Source organism: Meleagris gallopavo, chromosome 3 (genome assembly GCF_905368555.1).
Source record: "Meleagris gallopavo chromosome 3, MGAL_WU_HG_1.1, whole genome shotgun sequence".
Classification (NCBI taxonomy): Eukaryota; Metazoa; Chordata; class Aves; order Galliformes; family Phasianidae; genus Meleagris; species Meleagris gallopavo.
Genome location: NC_139406.1, coordinates 48,435,145 through 48,459,040, shown reverse-complemented (window position 1 = coordinate 48,459,040; position 23,896 = coordinate 48,435,145). Strand labels below are relative to the sequence as shown.

The following is a 23,896-nucleotide window of genomic DNA, read 5'->3' as shown; positions in this document are numbered from 1 at the left end:
TGCTCTATTTTCCATCACTCCAGAGGATTGCCTAGTGACTAATTACTGCAGTCCCCAGAGAAGCTGTGGCCTCTTGGATGCAGAAACCAAACCGCAACGAAGCTGATGATGTAATGGGGATGGGAGGAACGAAGTAGTAGTCACAAATCAGCACACAAAGACAGTAGTGCTGGTTACTGAAATAAGATTGTGTGTGGTGGGAGAAACAAATACCTTAAAAATCCATAACAAACAGTACTGAAAAATAATAACCTTAAAAAGCTTATTTTATTAAAGCAGCTGTATCTATGTTTTCAAAGTAGGAAGTTAGGAACTACCCTTTTTTTTTTTTTTATCAGTGGCAGCTCAACTTCTTCATTTATCAAATTTAAATAGTGGCTTTCCATTCAACAACCTAGAACTAGGAAACATGTAATTCCCACTGCCTACCACCTTGCAGGGTGTGTAATGTTTCAATACTGTTATCCATATGAAGAACATCTTAATGTGCACATTCAGCTACTGCCTCACAGACCAATAACTGGACAGAGAGTAAATAGAATCACCTGCGTAGTGGGGCATTTTCCTCTATGTCCTCCAAAGTCTCCAGAGAAGATCGCTGGGAGATCAGCCGACGTCTACAGAAAAGACACACAGAACATCACCACCGATTAGTGTGCACCACAAAGTACGCTGAGTGCTATTGAGTAAAGCTCACAAACCACAGTTAATTATCCAAGCCTCGTGTTTGGGTAATAATCAAGTTTCATTTCTATTCTTCTTACCTTATGAAATCTATTTGATTCCAACCAGAAAAAAAAAAACAAATTTATTTCACAAATACTTCTGTATCAAAACAGCAAGCGAAACTTCACATTCCCAACAGCTCCTCCTTAGTTTGGGCTTGCAAGTTTTCCTTCCTGTAAGGATTTAACACCCACCCACCAGCAGTCCCTCACTTGTTATATTGCAGCTTGCAATGCCAAAACAGGGGGGGTCTTTCACAAAATAATGCCAGGGACCAACTGTCATCCACACTGTTACAGGGAACACTTCTCATTTTCTTTATTCCTCCCTCCCCTTTGCTCCCAACCCTCCCTTTTTTTTTTTTTTTTCCTCAGCCATGTTCATCTCTGACTATCTTGTCACTTGCTATGAGTGACTAAACAGAAAAAAATGCTGACTGAGCTGGCAGCATAAGGTACATAACTGCCGTATGAAAAACAGCCCTGCTCATCTCTCCAAGCAGCACCAAGCAGTTTGTGCTTTAGACCAGATTTTTACAGCTCAGTCTGATCCATTGTCAACCTCTGCAAAATTAAGTTGTGAAGGAAACACTTCTGTTTCCAGTTCGCTGGTTATCCTTATCCTGGTGGGCACGGAGGGATCTTTCAGCACAGCCACATTGAAGCAGATACTGCACCACCTCCAAGCATCCCAACAGCAAAACAGAACTGGGAGCTGCACCCAGGCTTACCAAACCATCACAAACTAAAAAAATATGTATGATACAGCCCACCCAAAGCATAACATGGAAAATCACACTCCTTGCTGGCAAATCACAGTCAGCCTCTTTTCCCAGGTAACAGTAACAGGACTAGAGGCAATGTCCTCAAGCTGTGTCAGGGATATTCAGGCTGGATAGTAGGAAAAACAACTTCTCAGAAGGATGGTAAGGCAGTGGCACTGGCTGCCCAGGGAGGTGGTGCAGTCACCATCCCTGAAGGTTTTCAAGAAAAATGTAGGTGTGGCACTGATGGTCATGGTTAGTGGGCATGGTGGGGATGGGTTGATGACTGGACTAGATGATCTTAGAATTCTTTTCCAACCTGAATGATTCTACGAGATGCAGAAATTGGAGGTTTCAGCCACCAGTATTACCAGTGTAGCAAATGATAACTGTTGCTTTTTATTACTGCTGTACATGTTATTAGGTTAATAACACAGGCATCAGAATCACAGAATAGAATAATAGAATCACAGTATCCCATGGTTGGAAACGACCTATAAGATCATCTAGTCCAACCATCCTCCCATTACCACTGCTACCACAAGCCTCTCTCTAAACCATATCTCGTAGCTCCTCATCCAGATGCCTCTTCAACACTTCCAGGGATGGCGACTCCACCACCTCCCTAGGCAGGCCATTCCAGTGCCTGACCACTCTCTGAGAGAAAAAGTTCTTCCTCATGTCTAACATAAACCTCCTCTGGTACAACTTGCAGCCATTTCCCTGGGTCCTGTTCGTTGCCTGGGAGAAAAGGCCAAACCCCTCTTCACCACAACGTCCCTTCAGTAAGTTGTAGAGTGCAATGAGGTCTCCCCTGAGCCTCCTCTTCTCCAAACTAAACAATTCCAGCTCTCAGCCGCTCCTCGTAAGACTTGTGCTCCAGACCCCTCACCAGTTTTGTTGCCCTTCTCTGGACATGCTCCAGGGCCTCAATGTCTTTCCTGCAGTGAGGGGCCCAAAACTGAACACAGAGAGAGATGTGGGCTCATCAATGCTGAGTACAGGGGGATGATTACCTCCCTGCTCCTGCTGGCCACACTATTTTTAATGCAGGCCAGGATGTTGTTGGTCCTCTTGGCCACCTGGGCACACCGTCGGCTCATGTTCAGCCGAGCATCAACCAGCACCCTCAGGTCCCTTTCCTCTTCACAGTCATCCAGTCCTCATCCCCAAGCCTGCAGCGCTGCATGGGGTTATTGCGGCCAAAGTGCAGGACCCGGCACTCGGCCTTGTTGAGCTTCATCCCATTCACCTCAGCCCAGCGATCCACCTTATCTAGATCCCTCTGTAGGGCCTCCCTGCCCTCAGGCAGATTGACACTGCCTCCCAACTTGGTGTCATCTGCAAACCTACTGAGGGAACATCACTTCTGGGACAGCTTTGAACACTGGTCACCCCATTGTCTGCTCGCTGTTTCAGTTCCTCTTGCATCCCTTGTTGGTCTCAACTTGTCACACACAGCACTGGGATTCTGCCTCCCGGCTTCTGCTTGCTAACCCTGAAAGCCACACAAGCTGGCTGGGAATCTCTGCACCTCTCAGCACAAAAGAGCTCATGCTGAGCTTGAACAGTAGTGATTTTGCAGTGCTTTGGGCACCTAAATGTAGCAAGTTAAGTCTGCATGGCTGCTGAAAGAAGCAGGGGAAGCTCTGTGCTCATCCAGGTCTGGAAGAGGATCATGAACAGCTATCAGAGCTCCCTCCAAGCTAGAGTGAACGTAAGCAAAACTCTGGATACGTTCATCTAGGAAGAAAGGAGCACACAGACCACCAGAAAAGAAGTAGCATGGGTCACACAGAAGCTGACAAAGATATAGACATACTTTGGGGCTGCCCATGCTATCTATCCCTTGTGCTGGCAGCCAGTAAGGATATCCAGCACAGCATCTTACCCATCTGTGAACTGCCACATCTTTCACCTCTCCCCAACCTGCTCCTTTTAATCAGTTCAGCTCCTGGCACACACACAGGAGCACTGCTGAAGTTCTACAGCAGCTCTGTTTAAATCAGTTCATACCACCTGGGAACCGCACCCTCTTTTCACTGAAGAAGCTCAGCAGCTATGAAGTGTGCACAATTATTCTGCTTTTAAATCTTTACTTATAGGCCTAATTAAGATGACCTAAATACCAATATTTATAAGCCTTGCACAGCTGGATATTATACCAGATGCCAACTAATGAACTTACCTGCTGTGAACTAACTCACATCCTGTGCCACACGCACATGAAGAAAACAGTTTTGGAAAAGCAAAGCTTTTGAAAGAGGAGTTCCAGAGAATACAAGCCAAACCAGTTTTTCATTGTCTTTGTTAAAAATTAATCACCTCAACTTGCATTTAATATTTAAATTGATCCACCTTATTTCTTTCTGCAGGCAAGTGGTCAGGGCTTGTCTATGCAACTTTTAAATTGGTTATTTTCCAAAAAATTGATTAACGTGCTATAGCAGCTGCTCTATGTAGAGACTAGCATTGAAATAAATAACCTGAACTGGTTTACACCAGAAATCACCAACAATTTGATGCAAAGCTGTGTTGATACCTATTTTGCACTAAAAATGTCGTTTTACAATAATAGTGAGGGGACAATCCTACTGTTAAGTAAGAGATCAAAACAAAGTAGCCCTGTGCAACTCATACAAGGTTCCTACTTCTCGATAAGTCTTCCTACAGATGTATTTGAATGCAAGAACATTTTAAAATTTACAGGGAGTGAATGTTAGCCAGCTAACGAACACTAAAATGCAACTATTCTTACTCATAAAATGAAAGATGCTTCAGGAGAAATGAGCAGTTCTCCTAATTCAAGCAAAGTCTCAAAAACATGCCCCCAGTTTAACTACTACTCATACAGGTATCCCCCAGTTCCTCTCCCTTCAGCCCAGAAGTAAGCAGTGTTAGCTCTGGAAGATGATAACTCCTAGTTGTTGGGATCAGCCCCATAGGACTTGGTTGGCTGCAGTCTCATGCAGATTGTTGAGCTGTTTTTTTTTTAATCTTCAAAGAATGTGTAATATCACTTTCCCTTAAACCTCAATCTAAAATATTTTCTACTTTCATTTCCTCTCTGTTTCCTGTGCAACTATTACATGAGCACAGAAACTACTAATAGCCTAACACCAAATTTCGAACCAAAGCCAAAGAAAGACACTAAAAAGACACTTGATGCACTGGTATTTTAAATGGTCGTTTTCTAAGATATTCATGACCCTGTTTGCATGCCGGAATTATCTCTGACCAGCTGTTTGAATCCCTGTAGAAGTTTCTTAAGACTTAAAACGTTATCTCTGTTTCTCCTTTACAAGTCAGATTAATTTGTGGTTCAATTTAAAAAAAGAAAAAAAAGGAAAATGAAACAAGGCAATTCTGTAATCAAAACTGCAAACAGTCCAATAAAGTACTCTGCAAAAAAGATTTGTTGTAACAAACCCATTCATCTACAGAAAGTTATCTTCATTGTCAATTGCTGCAAAATCCTCAGCTCAATAATGTTAAACTTACAGAACTGTAAGCCCCTTAAGACGGGAGGTGATAAAAAACAAAGCTGTAATCAGAACACTGGATAAATTCACCCAGGAAGGAAGGGAGGAAGCAGATGATAATCCAAGAGATAAGAGAAAATAAATCCATGCATAATGACCTCCTAGCACAGCTAGGAAACTAGGAAAAAAGAGCTGCATTTTAAATGTGCTTAACTTCTGTGGAAGTTGTAGGTGGAGGTCCCCCTGCTTCCATTGAGATTACAAACCTTGAGGGGTGTAGGTAAGCAGGTAAGCAGATAAGGTCAGCACACAGAACTGCAGCATTCATCAGGGCAAGCGCCTCCAATTTGTCCAAGACAGATAAATTTTCTCCAGATTCTTACAGTTTCACCAAGAAAGTGGGCCTCAAGTCATCCCCATTTCAATACACCCAGAAATAGTGCTGCAAAGCTCCTGAAGGAGCCAAGCAGCACTGCCTGGGGAGTCACCTAGCCATGTTCAAACACACAGCTCGCTCAGTGATCAGAGTGTTATCTGTACCCCAGCTCCAGTGGATCAGCATAACCAGGACAGCTTTCCACAGGGCTTTTGAAGACCTCCCAGCCCTCAATCACCGCAGTAAAACCAAGCAGCCACTTCTCTTCAACCCCATCAACCTGCTGGCTAAGCAACATACCCACACCCCCAGACCAAGCTGCTGTCAAGTAACATATCCCTCTGAAATAATCGTGCAAGTCAATTAAAACATCCCTCTGAAATATCATAGGCATCAGCTGTGTGTGAATCACTGCTCCCTCATGACCCCTAACTGCATGACCCGCAACTAACCCAGATGAGGGCCTACTAATGAGTCACCTCTCGCCCTGTGCCTGAAATTTTTTCTGGGTTTCCTATCTTCTACCAGTGTTGCACAGGAAAACAAATGGGAAAAACAACCCTGAGTCTATTAAAAATTACTAAGGAAAACAGAATTTCATGCAGCTACCCAAACTAATATAAGGCAGTACTTAATTATGTGTTATTATAATGACAAAGAAGAGCCTTTCTCTGCAAAAACATGGAACTCAATTCAGAACTTTAAAATTGCCCAGTGTATTGGCAAGACTATCCGCATCAAGAGTTAAGGCATCTGGCATATACCATAAATGGGGTATTATGTTAAGTCAGCAGTCCAATTCAAACATATGCACAGGATATATACCAAGAGAACGCTGTTTAGCTGTCACTCACACCCAGGCAGGATCAAAACCTGCTTTAAGACTACAGCCTTCTGCAAGGTGTCTCTGACACAGAAATCCTGGGCTAACATGGCCCCAGCAACCTGTTCCTATCAGAGTACGTGTTGCAAGGAGAGAGGCCTTCAGACCTTAAGCCAGACATAAGTAGCACAACATCCTGCCAAAATGCTTCCTTGGTTTCCATCAAACCACTGGGCAGAAAGCAAGGGGATGAGTGGAAAGCTATGGCATGAACATGCAGAGTAGATGGCATCCTACCTCTACTGCCATCCAAATCCCTCTCCAGGCCTCACAACATGTACAGTAGAGGCTTTGAAATTCAAACAGCTGCCTGCTGACCTGTCTGCATATAACTTCTAAACATAAAAAAATATTGATCTTGCTGTCTTGAAAGCAAGACTATTATTTATTTGCATACAATTTATACCAGCATCAAATACACAGCAAAAAAAGAAATAAGTAAGAAAGAAGGAAATCAATATGACAATACTAACGTATCCTATTGATTTCTTACAGTGTGGCAACCCAGAATAAGACCTTGTTCAAAAATTATAATGTAGTTTTACACACACATTCCTTCAAATGGACCACAACATTCTAGCATGACTCTGTCCCAGTGTCCCCGAAGCATCATCTGGATCTATCTTTTTTACTGTGAGAGCGACAGAGCACTGGAACAGGCTGACCAGAGGGACGGTGGAGTCTCCTTCTCTGGGGACATTCAAGACCCACCTGGATGCTTTCCTGTGTGACGTACTGTAGAGAACCTGTTTTGCAGGGGTTGGAGCAGATATCTCCAGAAATCCCTTCCAGTCCTTACAATTCTATGAATGCAAAATCAGGAGCGACAGATCTCCGAAGAGACAGGGGACTGGCACAAGAATTGCTGAGATGAAAACTGTTCATAAACAGTACGGTGTGTGAACATGCATGTGTGTAGGAAAGCAGGAGATAGGGTTGTTTGAAGCAACCTGCACAATCCTACTTGATATATATTAATTCTTAGCCTTATTAGAAGGCTTTCAAAATTAGACAGTGATATGAAATCTCTGATGAAGAAAAAGAAGAGGATTAAATCTAGTCAATGGAAGTGCAATCACCAATTGTTGTTGGATCTGGGGCCCCTTTCATTTTACCTTCCCCAGCTGATTTCCTGATTTACTGAAGACAGATCTTGTTTGAAATCTACCATCTCCTCTCTGTAGCACCTGCCTCTACACCCTGTCCTCCCACTGCTAGCCATGCCCAAGCCATAACGAGAGCTACAGCAGCAATTCAGAAAGACTCATTTAAAAGCAAAAGAGCTCTCGATGTTCCCAAAATCTACATCCTCTATTATACGTAACCAGTGATTTACAGATCTACTGCTTTCACTTTCCTGACTCTGCAGCAGTGTGATAGCTTTCAGAAGGCTTGTGTGCTGTGATTTATGTTGAATGCACCAGAACACTGCCACGGCGGTATTTTTTAGAACAGCCATTATCTCATAACCTAACACATTATCATGACAAGGCATCATCAGGCTCCAGCTCAATTAAAAATGGTACTCAAAAGTAGCAAAGAAGCAAATGGCATTAATTGTCTGTCCTACAAAAACAAAGATGCTTGCCAGAGCAGATACTCTAGCATTGTAAAAAACACGAATTCTTCATTGCATACCCTTTTTCCAAAATAAAACACAGACCATAATAGCCTGTTTGATCAACATCAATCTAACAGATTCTACACATGTTGTTTATGCCTGACAGATTTGGTACACTGTAAAATGATGAATATTTGTCTGTCCACAAGCAATGCTGCACCTGAGGAATACTCATCCTTAGGATCAGACTTCTAAGAGTAGAAAAGAATCAAACCTAAAATCAAAGACCCTATTTGAATAAGCCACACTCCAAAAACAGCTTTGAAATTACCAAATCTAATTATGTTGCATTTTAGAGCAATCAAAATTCTTAACGACACACCTGGAAGCCTATGGTATAGGTGATGCCACAACATCTGGAAACACACATGCACTAAGACATCTGAAAAAAAAAAAAGCTTCCACTCTCTCCTGTGTATGCAATGATACAATTAAGACTGCTACCTTTTCCTGTTTGTTTCCCTTTATTTCATTCATGGTAGTTCTTAGATTATCTACGGCCCTACCTCATAACCTTGCCTCCAGATGGACATGCAATCTAGGAGAACTCTGCAAGGCCAAACCTTAACGTTAGATTTAGAAAAGATGTAAACAGGCACTAACACACCTTTTCTTTACAAATGCATCTTAGACATTATGAATTACTCTACAATAGTCTTCTGGCAGAGAAAATAAGTTCTTATGTGAGCAGAACAATGACCAAACTGAGCAAGTGAAAGCTAGCACGAGGTATTTTATGCACGAGATATAAACTCTGGCATAGGTGGTGATAATATAGAGCGTTTACCAATACATATTTTGGATTTAGTTCTGGGCACATTTGCCACAAATTCCCTCAGGATCAGATGCTTTTCTCCCCACCCTATTACATATCTGGGAGCAAACAATGGTCACGCCCTCTTCTTGGCCATGCATTGCTAAAACACAAGCCAATTCATACCAGTCAGGAAAATCCAATGCTGATATCTTAGGTATCCAACACTGGGCATACTTTCATACATCTGTGAATACATGAGTTACTGCAAGGCAGTTCAGTGCCACAACTTTAAATACTAGCACATCCAATAAGGTTAATGCCCTCTTGTTTGACAGTCCATGTTTAGACAGTTAAGTATAGCATTTTATGCTGACATTAAAATGTAACAGAGCCTTGTTTCAAAAATGACAGAACAGGATCTGTTCTTCAGGCAATGGAAGCATAACTGCTTTGACACATCTGTGAGCTTGAATCTGGAGCTCACAAGGAAAAGCTCTGTTCCCTACCGGTCAGTTTTCTTGCTCAAGACAGGCCTGAAGCCAAGCAGCGTGGCTGCCCTGGGAAGAGCAAGCTCTTCCTCTTCTCCTCCACCCCTACTACTGCGACTAGGCACAGCATTTGCCTGGACTGATAGGTGGAAGCAGAAGATTAGATCATTTTCTCCTCTCCCTGCTGCGGTCTCCCGCTCAGAACAGCATACTGTAACTGGCACATTCCCAGCCTGAGGTTACTCTCCCATGGTACACATCTCTATTAAAAATTAAAATGCTTTTAGAAGCCAGTTCACTCCTTACTCTTACTTCATGCAATCTGCACTGTGAAAGATCAGCTATGAACTGAAGACAACCGCATATCTTTCTGAACATCCTTCTTATCAACCACAGTAAGGGGTATGACTCAATTTAAGAGACTGACCTCTGAGGAACCCTCACTTCTCAGTAAGCCAGCATTGCAGAAGCAGCAGCAGCAGCTCGGGCACCAACAGCTTGCAGATGCAGGGCAGGCAGCTCTCCACATAGCACGCTGACTGCTGCACCAGGTTACCCCAAGGGTGATCCCTCGCATGTTCAACTTTCCTCAGCACATCCAAAAGGTATGTTGCGTTCACGCTGCACAATTAAGAAGGTAAGAGGTTGGCAGAGCTACAGCTAACATCATGGTGACCCACTTCAAGTGTTCCTTCACCTGATCTAATCTAGTGTGCGTACAAGAAAATAAATATGTAAAGCAATCATTAATAATAGAGTTGCAACCTATCTTCTGGTAGAGATGGTTATTGATAATGGTCCACACCCAAACCTTACAGCAAGGTAAGGAGGATCTGAGTTACCCAGCTCTTACAACCACAAACAAATCACTAACATAATTATGCAGCTGCCTGTGGACAGAAGCTGTGGCAAGAAGTTTTATAATATATGTGGTACAGAAATATAATATAGAGAAAATAGAAGTAAAAAATTATCAAGCTTTTCTTTCACTAACAGACATTTTTAATTACATTTTTTCCTCGGTGTTTCATTTGTTTATATTCACACACATTATAGATGGTTTTAGGAAGAAAACAACCCCAAGGCAGTGCAGAAATGAATGCAGTTTATACTTCAGACTTTGCTATCTGCCTGGACAAAATCAGTCGCATAGTCATTTCCTCAGCATTAGCAGGAGTAAGGATAAAGCACACATGGATGTAAGCTGACAAAGATTCACTGTTTGTTAGTCTCCTCCTTCCTTTCTCCTATGGAACTCTTGGTGCTTTCATCAACACCCCTCAGCAATATGGGGACCAACACTCCTTCCAGAGGCTGTGCTACTGCCTAATCCTCAATCATTTGGAGGATGTTTCTTGATAACATAAAATAAGGCACTCTGTCATCCGACTTGGTGATAATTTTAAAGCTCTGCAATGAATTGCAATGAATTTGCAGCTCGTTAGCAATGAATTAAATTGATGAAAGGTTACATGGAACCAAGGACAAGTTTTACTGAACATCTCCAGGCAGTTTCTTTTCCAGGCCATCAGCTTTCTTCTACCCAATGAACACACCTTGTACTTCAGAAAGTCAACCACCTGTTTCCCTTTAAAAAAAAAAATTATATATATATTATATATATATATATATAGCCTAATGAAAGTACAAAGAGCCCCTCTCATGCTAAGGCAGCTCATTTCAGGATTCTGCTCACATCTTTTACTGAGGGATGCTCTGATGTAAGAGCATGGCTAAGAAATTTGGAAGGATTTGCAGATTAATCAGCCAGAGAGAGGATGTGGGTTAGGCCTGCTAGAAGGGTGCTCCTCTGGGATGCTATCTGTAGCTCAGCTTACCGCAGACAAAAGAAACATGCTTTGGGAATGCAAATGAATTAGGATGTCACAAAAAGTAATTCAATCTGGACCAGTGGGGATTTACATTTGGTTAGTTATCAGCAAGATCTTTATTTAACTGTAATCTTGGCACAACATCTAGTACTGACACTCATTTGGACTACATCTTATCAAACCTAATTTTTAGGGTAGTGATAACTTATACCAAGTTTCTTAGATCACATCTATATCATATATATGTATATCTGATCTATCTATCTATGTATCTATCTATGTGTGTGTACTTGGTCTGTAAACAGATTCGCTGAACAGGAAAACGGGTTGAAACGGGTGAAAACGGGTAAGAATTTCATTCATATCACAGTGTGGAAGAGATAAGTGGAAGAAGACAGCTAATTAGTCATTCTTCGTTTCAGTCCTCAATAACCACAGAAGTCTTTTTTTTTTTTTTTTTCCTGCAGGGATTGTCTTACTTCAAACAATTGATAGATAACAAAAAGAAGTTCTCTTCCTGAAGGCACATAAGTATTTTGATGCAGAACATGAAATAGCATTAGAAATTAACTGCAACACTTCTCCCCTTTCCTATGCACTGCAGTACGTCCATTAGAACGCATTGCTAATATACAACTGTATTATCAGACTGACAAATTCTGTGCACTTGGCTGTTTCAGTACTACAGAGCACAAGCCATTAATAGCTGACTGCTTCATTCAAATGAAACAAGACAATTATCAGATGTAACTTACACAATTAATACTACTGCTGCCAGCACTTTCAGCCGAGATTTGGTTCTTTTATAGCTCATTTGAAGTCTTTAGGGGACATGTTATTAGTACATCTGTCCTGCTGTAAACATAATTATCATGCAAAATTCTATTTATCATGCTGAACAGGAAGCACTTTGTATCAGCCTTTCAGCTTGAGCACACTGATAAACAGGCATGCGAATGCATCTGCCCCAGCTAGCCAGAACTGTACTCCCTGCCAGGGGCATTGCTGTTGCTTTCTAGTCAAGTCCACAGCGATTTTCTGAACAGGCTCATGACTTGAGCTAGCCTCAGATCTGTATTTCACACTGCTTGCTTGTTACATTAACCAGTTTCACAGACCCCATTACCCTACTCCCCACTCCACCCCCTGACCCAGCAAAGTCATGTGCAGGCTAAGAGAGATGCTGCCGAGGGAGCGCATCAACATCTGGTTTACCACAATCACTAAAGAGGGGCTACAGGAAAAAAAAAGCAGACAGACTCTTCAGCGAGGTTTGTTGTGATGGGGCAAGGGGAAATGATTTCCAACCAGAAGTAGGGACATTTAGTCTGGATACAAAGAAAAAGGTGTTTTTTTTTTTTTTTTTTTTTTTTTTTACAATAAAGGTGATGAGGCACTGGAAGAGTTTGCCCAGAGAGATGGCAGATGCCCTGCCCCTGGAAACACTCAAGGTCAGGCTGGATGGGGCTCTAAGCATCCTAATCTAGCTGCAGGTGTCCCTATTCATTGCAGAGAAGTTGGAGTAGGTGACCTTTAAGGGTCCTTTCCAACTCAAACGATTGTATGGGTGTATGATGACTGGGGCTGTACACCCAACACTATAAGTCATGTCCATGTCACATGCACCACCCACTTCAATGCAACACCATTTCTAATACATTAAGATAGGATCACGCCAGGCACAAGCAGGCATAAGTTAAAGAGATGCCAACCCACACTATAGTGGATTTTGTCTAATATGAATATGAGGTTTTAAAAAGTGACACTTAAGACTCTGGTACTTACATGCAGAATAGCTGGAAGCTTGATAAACAGAGAAATAGCCCTCATGGACACCTGTTAACTTCCAGAGACCTACAAAACTTCCTAACACAAAAATAAGATAAAATGAAATAAAGATCAGCCCTCCATAGCCCTCCTGTGAACTACAGCTTTGTACCTAGGTTAAGGCAGCCTCAGTTAGTGCTAATTAACTTACATTGACCAAAAATTAGTGGGCATCTAAAACAGTCACAGGGAACAGGTTTATGCTGGACTCCCTCAGGCTCAACAGATAAAACAGTACATAAGATTTTGGACAACGTTGACCAGACCTCAATCTTCAGGTACCCAATAGCACAGCTGCAACGTAGTCAGTGTTTTCTGCTTGATGCAGAAGAAACAAAGCAACGTAACAGCAGCAAAATGTGAACTTAATCATTTTTCTATATCAGTTCAAACTCATTTTTGTCTGGTGTTTAAGAACTGCCTGGCAGGACCCACGGGGCTTGCAGGCTGCCCTGTGCTCGATGGAATCTCACTGCTGCAGCACAGGGCTGCAGAGGTGACCAAGTCCCCACGGTGTCAGGAAGCAAAGGTTGTTTCAGAGAGAAATTATTTCACTGCTGATAAATGTGGGATAAAGCATACAGAATATTTTTAAAACGTGGGAGAAATTCACAAATCCAAACTAAGACAACTGCTATTGTAGGCTGCCACTGGTCCATGCAGAACAGTCCCATGTTCAAAGAAACTACGAAATTCACTGTTAATACATGGACCAATTATGGATTATATTTTAGGCAACTTATTCCCAGATCATTCTGATGTTTCATTTAATTTTGCTAAGACAGGGTAGCTGTGAGAAATGAGCTAGCACAGCACTTCAATCAATTATTCTCTTTAAATTCAAGAACTGTGCGTATCCAGACTGCTTAATTTCTACCATACATCTGCGTTTGCACATCTTCCTTCTCTGAAGAGCTTTCAAAAGCCGAAGTTTTAATCATAGGACTATTTTTGATCCTAATTTTCCAAGCTGCAGCAAAGCTACTTCGTGACCTAATCTGATGGTAAATGTACCATCATTATGCAGTGGTTTCAAGGCAGTCATACACTAACTAGTCATAATGTTTCTTATTTTTAATCACTAACATACCAGGTGCCTGGTGTCCAATTAGAGCTATCAGTCTGCAGATATCACTTCAACCAAGGTCAGCAAATGACTTGCTGAAGTTAAGTGCTGCCTGGTGCGAATAAAGCACGTTGCAGAACTCTGCTTCAACATTAACCCCCTCAGCCATACCTTGGTGCACAAACGCTGTGAGCAAAGGCAAATCTGCTTTAACTCACACCAAGATCAGACTTCCGCTAACAGATACGAGCAGACCAAAGGGACACACATATGTTTGTAACAGTAAAACATAAAAAATTAAAAAAAAAAATGCACAACACAGTTGGAAGGGTAGAATCTTCAGGAGCACCAACCACATCATCAGGAACCAGAGGTGTCTGCCAGTCTTTGGGTTCAGAGTTTTGACTAAACGACAAAAAAAAAAAAAAAAAGTATACATATATATTCACTTTTACAGAGGACAGAAACATTTCTTACTGTTGAAACACGGAACTTTTCCCAAGGGTTCTGCTTCCTCAAAAAGAAAAGCTCACAGTTTCCTCTGGTTTGGATCACAAGAATTAACAGCTGCATTTCCAGGCAGACAGAAAAATCTGGCTTACACACAGCTTCCCTCTCTTCCCCACATCTAACAGCTCACTTGATAGGACCACAAGAAACGTGGCAACCGCCACTAAAACTATAATCTCCCCAAAGTCATAATCTTTATACAGCAAATATAATGAGCTTTCTCAGTGCCATACTGCAACAATGTTTAACAGGATTGCATAAGCAAAGTTATATTCAGATCCACAGAAAATGCAATGAATTCTCCAAGAGCATGTTCTAGCTGTAATTAATGACAGATTTCATTAATATTCACTTATCTAACTCTTTTGCTGTTAGGCTTGTGTCCCATTAACACAGGAACACTGGAGAAATCTCTCCTGTTAAAGAAACTGTCAGGCACTTGAGATAACATGGAGCAAGTTCATACTGTTCTCAACCACCTATTACCCCTCAACTTTATGATTCAGAAGCTCTTTTAATTCAGGAAGTATTCTGCCATGAGTATCAGGAAGGGGGAAAAAAAATTGCAAGGTATTTTGCAAAGTGGTCCAAACACTTAAAAGTCTCCCTCTTCCTTTCTGTACCTATAAGGGGATGCTTGGATGGCCCTGTGCCATGCCAGAGGGTACAAGAGGTCCCATGCGCCAGCACTGGTTCCCTATACCCACAAAATCTGACTTTACTATGATCCCGATACTGATGTATGCGCTTCAATATGATCCCGAGGTCATTTCACGTACACCAAACCCACCTGTTCTCATGCTAAAGGACTGCAATTTTCTCAGCAATTCATAGTACTGATTCTCTGATACAGAAAAATAATCTGTCCTCTCAAACGGGAGCAGCCAGAAGACACAGGTTTATAGCCATAAAGTTATATCTTCCCCAGGCAACACAAAGGCCAACAACCCAGACCAGCTTCTCAGGGCAGCCCTCAGAATGACTGCCTGTAGCTGCGTGCTTAATGCAAAGTGAGAAAAATTACAAGGAGAAGCTGTATGCCCCAGCCAGGCTCCCAATTCACATCTCACTACCCAAAGTCAATTAAACAAAAGAGCCTTGGGAAAAAACCTCTGCAGTGCCTCGAGCTGCTGCCAACAACAGAGAAGGGATGGGAAAGTAAGAAGGAAAACAAGGAAAAAGAAGCTGTGTCCCATCCCAACATCATCTGTTGCAACAATTTTGCAATACCACTTCTTGTTTTGCTTCTACTGCTGCCCATGACTGTTATAACCAAAAATCATTAGGTCAGGCAGACCCAGGTGTGCCAATGGGACACACCTCATGACTGCCCCTGTGGCTTGAAGTGAGAATTAGGGGCAGCCAGCCCCACAGCCTGGTTGTTGCTGGGACCAGGCCCAGGCAAGAGCTGACAGTAAGCTGCTTGTAGGCACCGCTCCCCGAGATGGCCATAGAACAGCATTACGAAACCATATCCACATAAAGCAGGTAATTCTGACAAAGCTCCCTGCTGGATCTGAACATCTCAGCTTCACAGGGGATGATACCTGGTCTCATGACAGGTTAACAAGCTGTTGGGCATTTAGCATGCCCTGGAGCACCCGACCGGTTTTGTTGGGGCAGGTAGTATTGCTGCCTTTACACGTCCACAAGCAAACCACATTTTCAAAGCAGGAGGCAGCTGCCTTGCAGAAAATAATAAAGCAATCTTAGAAGTTAAAAAGTCAGAAGTTCATCTTGACCACGCTGAGTACTACAAATCTCAGAAGAAAGAGGCCAGATGAGGTTCCCACATCCAGACCCCTCCAGAAATACAGCTGCAGAGATGAGGCTCATGCTAGGGCCCTCTTGCCTTTCTCTGCATCTCCTCCTAGAAAATGCACTGCTGATTATCAGGGTGTACCTGCTTGCTTTCCAGTTTCCCAAGCCTGGCTTCAGCTAAGGGAGACAGCAGAGCACAAAAGCTAGCCCTGCTCCCACAGTGCCAACATCTGCCTCAGAAGCAGCATCTTCCCCTGACTCGTGGTCCTGAGCAGCTACCTATTCCACGATGGGATTTGGTATTTTGCTCTGTCAAAAAAAATGGATGCAGGAACTCTACAGGTGCACATATTACCATGTCTCCACTTCTAGCTGCTGATTCTCTGAAAGCAGAAAGCCCAAGACACCACTGACTCTGTATTATCCATTCAAACAACAAATAAAAAGCTAAAACATATCAAAAATGCATGAACTGTGAATTTTTAAAGAGTGTTATCTTTTGCCCTCTGGTAAGAAGATTTTTCAGGCTGCATCTTTTAAGATCCTTTTTTGATCCTGAAAGTTACCAACTTTGTCAAGAAGGCAGAACACAAAGAGATTAGACTGAGTGCCTCCACCTCATTCCTACAGTCCAGGAACTTTAAAAGCCTTCCTCATACACTGCAAGACCTTGAAGCTCGTAATATTGGAGTAAGATTTGCTGCAATGGAGATGGAGAGGATGATAAGAATCCTTTATCAGATCACATGATTTGGAAACATCAGAGCTTCCAACTGTCATAAAAAACACACTAAAAATCTGAACAAATGCTAAGGCACTGTTTATAGTACCTGTTGCTTGGTCCTTAATTTTCCCAAACTAGAAATGACATGCATACATCTGCCACGTTTCAATGATTACTGAACTTGCACGTGCGGAAAGTTCAAGTGATGCAGTGGGTACAGCTCCACTCCCACCAGCTAAAAAGCTAGGTGTTTCTGAAAGCTGAAATATCAAATGGGGATACAACAGCAGAATTGTTTCTTAAGCTTACCTGTGCATTTGCTTGAACCAGCAACTATTTCAGTTTAGGGTGGTACTTTGGTTGGTGAAATAGAACGTTGGAACTGTGAGCATATTTGCTTCTGCCAAACACTGCTTTGGGGCCAGTAATCCCTTTAATTGCTCCAAATCACCTACAGCCACCTCCTAGAATAAGAGCCTGCTCTATAAAGAACTTCAGATAGACAACAACAACAAACCAACGGTAAAACCACCTGGAGAAAATTCTGACAGCAGTTCGTCTTGCCTCCTTAGAATCCCAGAATGGCTTGGGTTGGAAGGGATCTCAAGGATCATCACGTTCTGACCCTTCTGCCACAGGCAGGGCTACAAGCCACTAGACAAAGTACCAGATCAGCACAAGGCACCATCCAACCTGGCCTTAAACACCTTCAGGTACACGGCACCCACAACCTCACCACTCTCAATAAAAAACTTCCCCCTGACATTCAATCTAAATCTCCCTTCCTTTAGTTTAAAACCATTCCCCCTTGTCCTAACACTATCTACCTGCATAAAAAGTTGATTTCCCTCATGTTTATACACTCCCTTTAAATATTTGAAGGCTGCAATGAAGTCTCCCCACAGCATTCCCTTTTCCAGGATGAACAAAGCTAATTCCTTCACCCTGTCTTCATAGGAGAGGTGCTCCAACCCACGAATTATCTTCACAGCCCTCCCTCTGGACCCTCTCCAAAAGCTCCACATCTTTTCTATACTGGGGGACCCACACTTGAATGCATTCCTCCAGATGGGGCCTTACGAGGACAAAACAGGGGGGAAACAATCCCCTCCCTTGCCCTGCTGGCCGCCCCTCCTCTGATGGAGCCCAGGTTACCACTGGTCTTATGGGCTGCAAGTGCACACTGCTGGCTCATTTTAAGTTTTCGTCAACCAGAACCCCTAAGTCCTTTTCAACGGGGCTACTCTCAAGGATTCCTTCTCCCAGAATACAGGAGGAAATAAAGTATGAAATGCCTTGAAAAAAAAATCTCACCCTGACATCACTTTGTGAAAAAAGCAGATGCATGTCCAGACCTCCATGATTTAGCGTGCAGTACTCCACTAGGTTGCACTAAGTTATATTCACCTTTAACATTAAAAGAACTAGATAAGTTCTTTTTCTTTTGAGAAAAGTCCCTAGTGCCAAGCATTTGATCTGATTCTGCACAAGCTTGTGCACCTGAACACTCGTAAAAGTACTAACACTGCGTGACTAATGACTTCTGCAGAAACCTTGACTGACAGGGCTCTTTTTCAAATGAATCCATCTAACCACTCCTTTTGGCTCTCCATGTTAGGCAATGATTTTGTGAAGCCAAAGGCAACAAGCTACCTGTGAGAGTAAGGCTGAACGGATCAGCAGCTGTAAGATCAGGCTCTGTTTTTAAAAGCCATTTTTCATTGTCAGTAGCTCACTCAGAAATACTTGTTGCAAATTAATCACTTCTTTCAAAGGATATAACTAAGAGAGGATTTACTTCAGAACAGTGTTAGTGGTGAAAGCACATAAAAAAATCTTTTAAAAAGACAGCTCTTCAGACTTCTAGATGGCATAGACGTTAAATGCAGATGAAAAAATTCTGATAGAGTTATTTTCATGCGAAACAGCTAACCTTATAATATCACACATCTTAGATCATCTGACTTCTGCGTCCGTTTGCATATTCAGCATCACTGTCCCAAGCTGAATAAACACAGGCAGAGAAGAAAGAGATTCTTGTTTCCTGGTAAAGCTTATTGCATTAAAGAACCAAAAGCAGGGCAAAAGGCCCATTCAAAAAAATGTGTCACAAAACACTTCATTACAGATCTAAGAGCTTTGTTGCAAGGAGGAAAAAAAAAAAAAATGTGCTGAGGAACAATATTGCCTAACAGAATTACATACACACCTAATTCCTCATTTACAATTTTCTGTTAGTAAGGAGTTACGTGGGAGCTGAAGTCCTACCGCACTGATACCAGTTACATCACTTTAGGACAGATATTAAGTGAACAAGTGAGGATACAGACCACACAGCTGTCTGTTACTGAAAATACTTAATCTTACAAGGAGGATGTCACGCAGGCAATTAAACAAGCAATGCACCTTCCAGAACCACTATATTTTATTATCTATACATCCACATGTCTTTCTTTTATTTCTAAGAAGGAAGACAAGAATCAAACTTCTGTAGCATGCATTTTTGGTCATGTAACACCTGAAATAACTAATAACAAATAACTACCTGAAGGGAGGTTGTAGTGAGCTGGGGGTCGGCCTCTTCTTTCGTGTACCTGGTGGTAGAACTAGAGGGAATGGCTTCAATCTGCGCCAGGGGAGATTCAGGCTGGACATTAGGAAGTATTACTTTTCTGAAAGAGTGGTCAGGCACTGGAATGGGCTGCCCAGGAAGGTGGAGGAGTCACCGACCCTGGAGGTGTTCAAGGAACATTTGGACATTGTGTTGAGGGACATGGTTTAGTGAGAGCTGTTACTGATAGGTGGATGGTTGGACTGGATTATCCTCTGGGTCTTTTCCAACCTTGGTGATTCTATGATTCAAATTATAGATAAGTTGCATCTGCGTAATATACAGAATAAAGCATCCTGATGGCAGCACTATCACATATTAAGATGAACTAAGCTCAGCATCCTCCCAAGCTTGTTTGCGTATTAAGTTTTGTGTTTTTATTAGGTAGAAAGAGTGCAAAGAAAGAGGCCCCAGACCTAAGTATTTCCCCTAGCTGGTTCTCTTCCTTGTTTTTCCTAACACACAGTCTGGACCTACAACATGCATGCAGTGCTGTGAAGGTTTAAAAAATAAATAAACTGAAAACAAAATCTGGGAGTGGAACCATTATAGTTGTAGACAGGAACAACAAAAAAAATAAACCAAAAACCACAGTATTTTAGCAACTAGTAACATTTACTCCCCCACATCTAATACAGAATAAACATCCTTGTATAAACTAACGAGGACAAACACGGTGTTAACATACAGCCATTGTTTGAAGTGAAATACACGTTCAGCTTTCATAGTACAGCTCCAGTCCTACTACTGAGCTCCACAGGCTTTATACCATCTTTTAGACTGCAGAAACAAGCAGAAATGGATGCTCAGTCACTCTGAGTGCCTGCCACCAGCGTGGGCTGCTCAGGAGGATGAGAATGAGGAGGTCATACAGGCTGAGAATGCTGTGAGCTGTGAGCTGTTCTGTCAGCAAGCCTGTCCAGCTGCTCGATCCAACATGGGGCTACGATCCATACAGATTCACCAAGTAAAGCAAGACACAAATGCTAACAGGACATTGTTCCATTACCTTTGGAAAAGCTACAAGGAGAACTCAGAATATTTCCTCTCTTGGGCATGACCTTCTAGCTTTTGGAAAAGAGGGGAAATGCATGCTTTCTTTTCTCCTTTAGAGACATCTTGCAGAGAATCTGTTCAACAAAGAAATCTGAAGTACACTTCTGTCACTCTGACTGCGTGTCCATCTCTAGCGTCATCCTTCCTCGCTGCAAATCTCTGCAAAGGAGCCAGTTTAAATGCTGTGATCCGAGGGGGACAGCCCAAGCAGCAGCAAACCCCGAAGCATACAGATCTTTTGTTCTTTTGATTCTGCCTTCCTTTGCCTCCTCAGATCTGAACAATAACAATAAAAAAAGATCTCTGCTCTCCAGACCTCAAGAGCACCAACTACCATCTCCCCACAAAAGCTATACATTCTCTTCTAAAAACAGGATGGGATAGGAGGAAAACCACACTGAGAATGAGAACAGAACTTAAACTTACAAATTTTTATCAACACATGATATAGAATTTTGAAATTTCTTTTTTCTTCTCCTTCACCTTTTCCAATAAACAGACAGGAAAGACGTCTCTTAGTGTGAATAATTATAACCTCCAATGGAAAGAGGAGAGCCAATTAATTCCCAAAGAAAAAGACTAGGTGGAAAAGCACTTGAATTCACAGAGACAAATGAAAATGAAGCCAAGTAAGAGGAAATGCATTTAAAAAATGTAAATTAGCTTACATCCCTTAGTTCTATAAGGGAACCAAGACTCTATGAGCATATCTGCATTTGACTTCAGATAAGAAGGATGCTTTTGAAGCCAACTTTGCAACAATGCTCACATACTATGTGCTTCTCTTGGCACCACAGAACAGTCCCAGAGCATGAAGGCTCTCTCCCCCACAGCACTAAACCAGATGACACCTAGCAGGAGCCCACTGTCAGCACACCAACTACTGCTGGACACCCAGTCTGCAGGGCCAGGCTAGAGAGGTCTGTAGGCGTACAGCACAGACATCTTGTCCTCAAGCTCCAGGCTCTGTGCTCTGCTCCTGCTAGGCCACATTGTTCAACAGCATGGTGCAGCCTGCTAGATTGAGAAAGCCCAGTTCTTTCCCTGAGGCTTCACATTTAAATAATTCACAGTTCTGAGGACTTTTGTTTTCTTCAGTGCATTGTATGTTTTAAACAGCTTGTGCAAAGCAAGTGTAGTGCTGCCAGCAGGAGCAGGGAGGAGACCATCCCTCTGCACTCAGCTCTGGTAAGGCCTCACCTTGAGTACTGCATTCAGCCTCTTCAGCCCCTCACCTAAGAAAGACATTGAGGGCCCAGAGTCAGTCCAGAGAAGGGCACAAAGCTGTGAGGGGTCTGAAGCAGAAGGTTTATGGGGAGTGGCAGAGGGAATGGGGATTGTTCAGTCTGGAGGAGACTCAAGAGGAGCCCTTAATTGCTCTCTACAGCTGCCTAAAAGGAGTCTGTAGTGAGGTGGGAGGGGGATCAACCTGTTTTTCCAGGTAACAACAATAGGACAAGAGGGAATGGCCTCAAATTGTGGAAGGAAAGATTTAGGTTGGATATTAGGAAAAACTTCGCAGAAAGAGTGGCTGGGCATTCAAACAAGCTGTGCAGGGCAGTGGTAGAGTCACCATCTTCTGGAGGTGCTCAAGAACTGTGTGTGGATGTGGCATTCAGGGACACGATTAGTGGGCATGGTGGAAATGGGCTGACAGGCTGGAATAGGTGATCTTAGTGGTCTTTTCCAACCATAATGATTCTGTGATTCTAAGGAGCACAGTCAAGTGGGACTGACTGTCATCTCACAGCAGGACACAGATACACTGTGAAGAGCTGACCACGCTTTCAGGTACCTGAATTCCAACTCTGCTCTCATTCTAAACTTGAGAAAACAACAACCCCAAGGGCAGAGAACTACAGTCATACCTCATTAGAAAAGAACAATCTACACTTCAATTTTCTGTTTCCTTGGGCCCAGACACGTTAATATTCAAGAATGTAGGAGACTTGTAGTTACATGGCCACAAACACCATATTTTGAGTTAGATAAGGAGAGTTTTTGTCCATTTCACTTGATGCATCATCACAAAGCAAGTTCTCTGACTCACTTAGTTAACAAGAAGCATGCTGCTAGCTCCAATCAACGCAGAATTACAACTATGGTCTGCAGCACCAAATGCTGCCTTCACAATGAGAAGGCAGACAAGTGTATGAACCAGAGCAGAGCTGATAAATGCACAAAGCAAAATTTGCAGAAAAAAAACTTAAAGGAATAGCATGAACAGTCTTTCTAAAGGGAGATTTTGCAAAGGAGCCAGAGAGCTCCTCAAATTCATGGTTCAGAGACTCTCAAAAAAAAGTCTCAGCTTGAACTGCTCCACTGCTGTGCTCTCTTCAGCCCCAATGACACAAGACATAGCTAATCCTGAAAAAGACAGTGCAGAAGCGAAGTCCAATCTTCATTACCATAACCACCTGTCTTGGCAAAGTGGATTAAGAATCAAGAGCTTCTCAAAAGCTGTGCTTCTTTTAACATGTATAGATGATATACGCACATACACAGAAAAAAAGAAAGACCGTTGACATTTTCCTGGGAACTGCACTTGTTGCAGTTCTGTTTTGTACAAGACAACTACTGGTTATACAATAGATTGTGCCATCCTCAACCACTGTTATCATGTTCATTTATCCACTACAATATTCAAGGTAGGCAACTGCTTGACAGATAGGAAACATTACCTCTGCATCTACAATAGAATAGACAGGCCTAATCCTGTTCTCATTTTTACCTGAGCAGTTCAGACCATTCCTTTTCACTTGCCTCAATCATTTGCAAACACGCAATGGTTCACAAGGTCTTTTCTACTTCAGCCTCCTCTTCTCCATCCTTCACCTCCTTTCCCAGTGTAGTAAATTATAACCAAAAAACATCACTGTGAGGTGCCCTACTGCAGAAAACAGCAAGGAGGTCTGGAGGTTAGCTCATAAACAACACGAAAGAGCAACAGGATTTTGTATGGCCTTGAGCACAACATCAGTACCACACTATAAAAATTCCCTGCTCCTGTTGCAAGGATATATCATTCCAGAAGATGAATGCTCTGAGCACAAGACTGAATGGGAGAAAATACACATTTCCATTAATACAATGCATTCAGTCTTAACACAAAGTATGAGGCTGGCAACATCTACTACTGCTACATTAACCTTAAAAATGACTACTGAAGGGCGCTGATAAATTAATATATATTTTTTTTTTTTTTCTTTTTTTAAATGCATTTGCTCCAACTCTGCTCCTGGTTACACTTAAACACTGTTATTGATTTGCATAGCTCCAAATGAACATGGAACCCAATGAATAAATAAGAAACTAATACAATAATTTCTTTAAAACAAACAGAAGCACAAAATCTTTTACAATGAAAATAATTCCTTTAAATAAATATCCATAGACACTTTCTGCTGCTTGCA

At 42.3% G+C, this 23,896-nt stretch overlaps 1 protein-coding gene across 2 annotated transcripts in view; it reads right to left on the bottom strand.

Annotated features, from left to right (window-relative positions):
* CABLES1 (Cdk5 and Abl enzyme substrate 1) overlaps window positions 1–23,896 on the bottom strand; it is a 69,847-nt gene that overhangs the window by 37,190 nt on the left and 8,761 nt on the right. For both annotated transcript variants that reach the window (XM_085220883.1, XM_085220882.1), the window contains exon 2: window positions 546–617. In XM_085220883.1, the coding sequence (XP_085077009.1) occupies window positions 546–617 (72 nt within the window). The remainder of the gene's footprint in view (window positions 1–545; window positions 618–23,896) is intronic.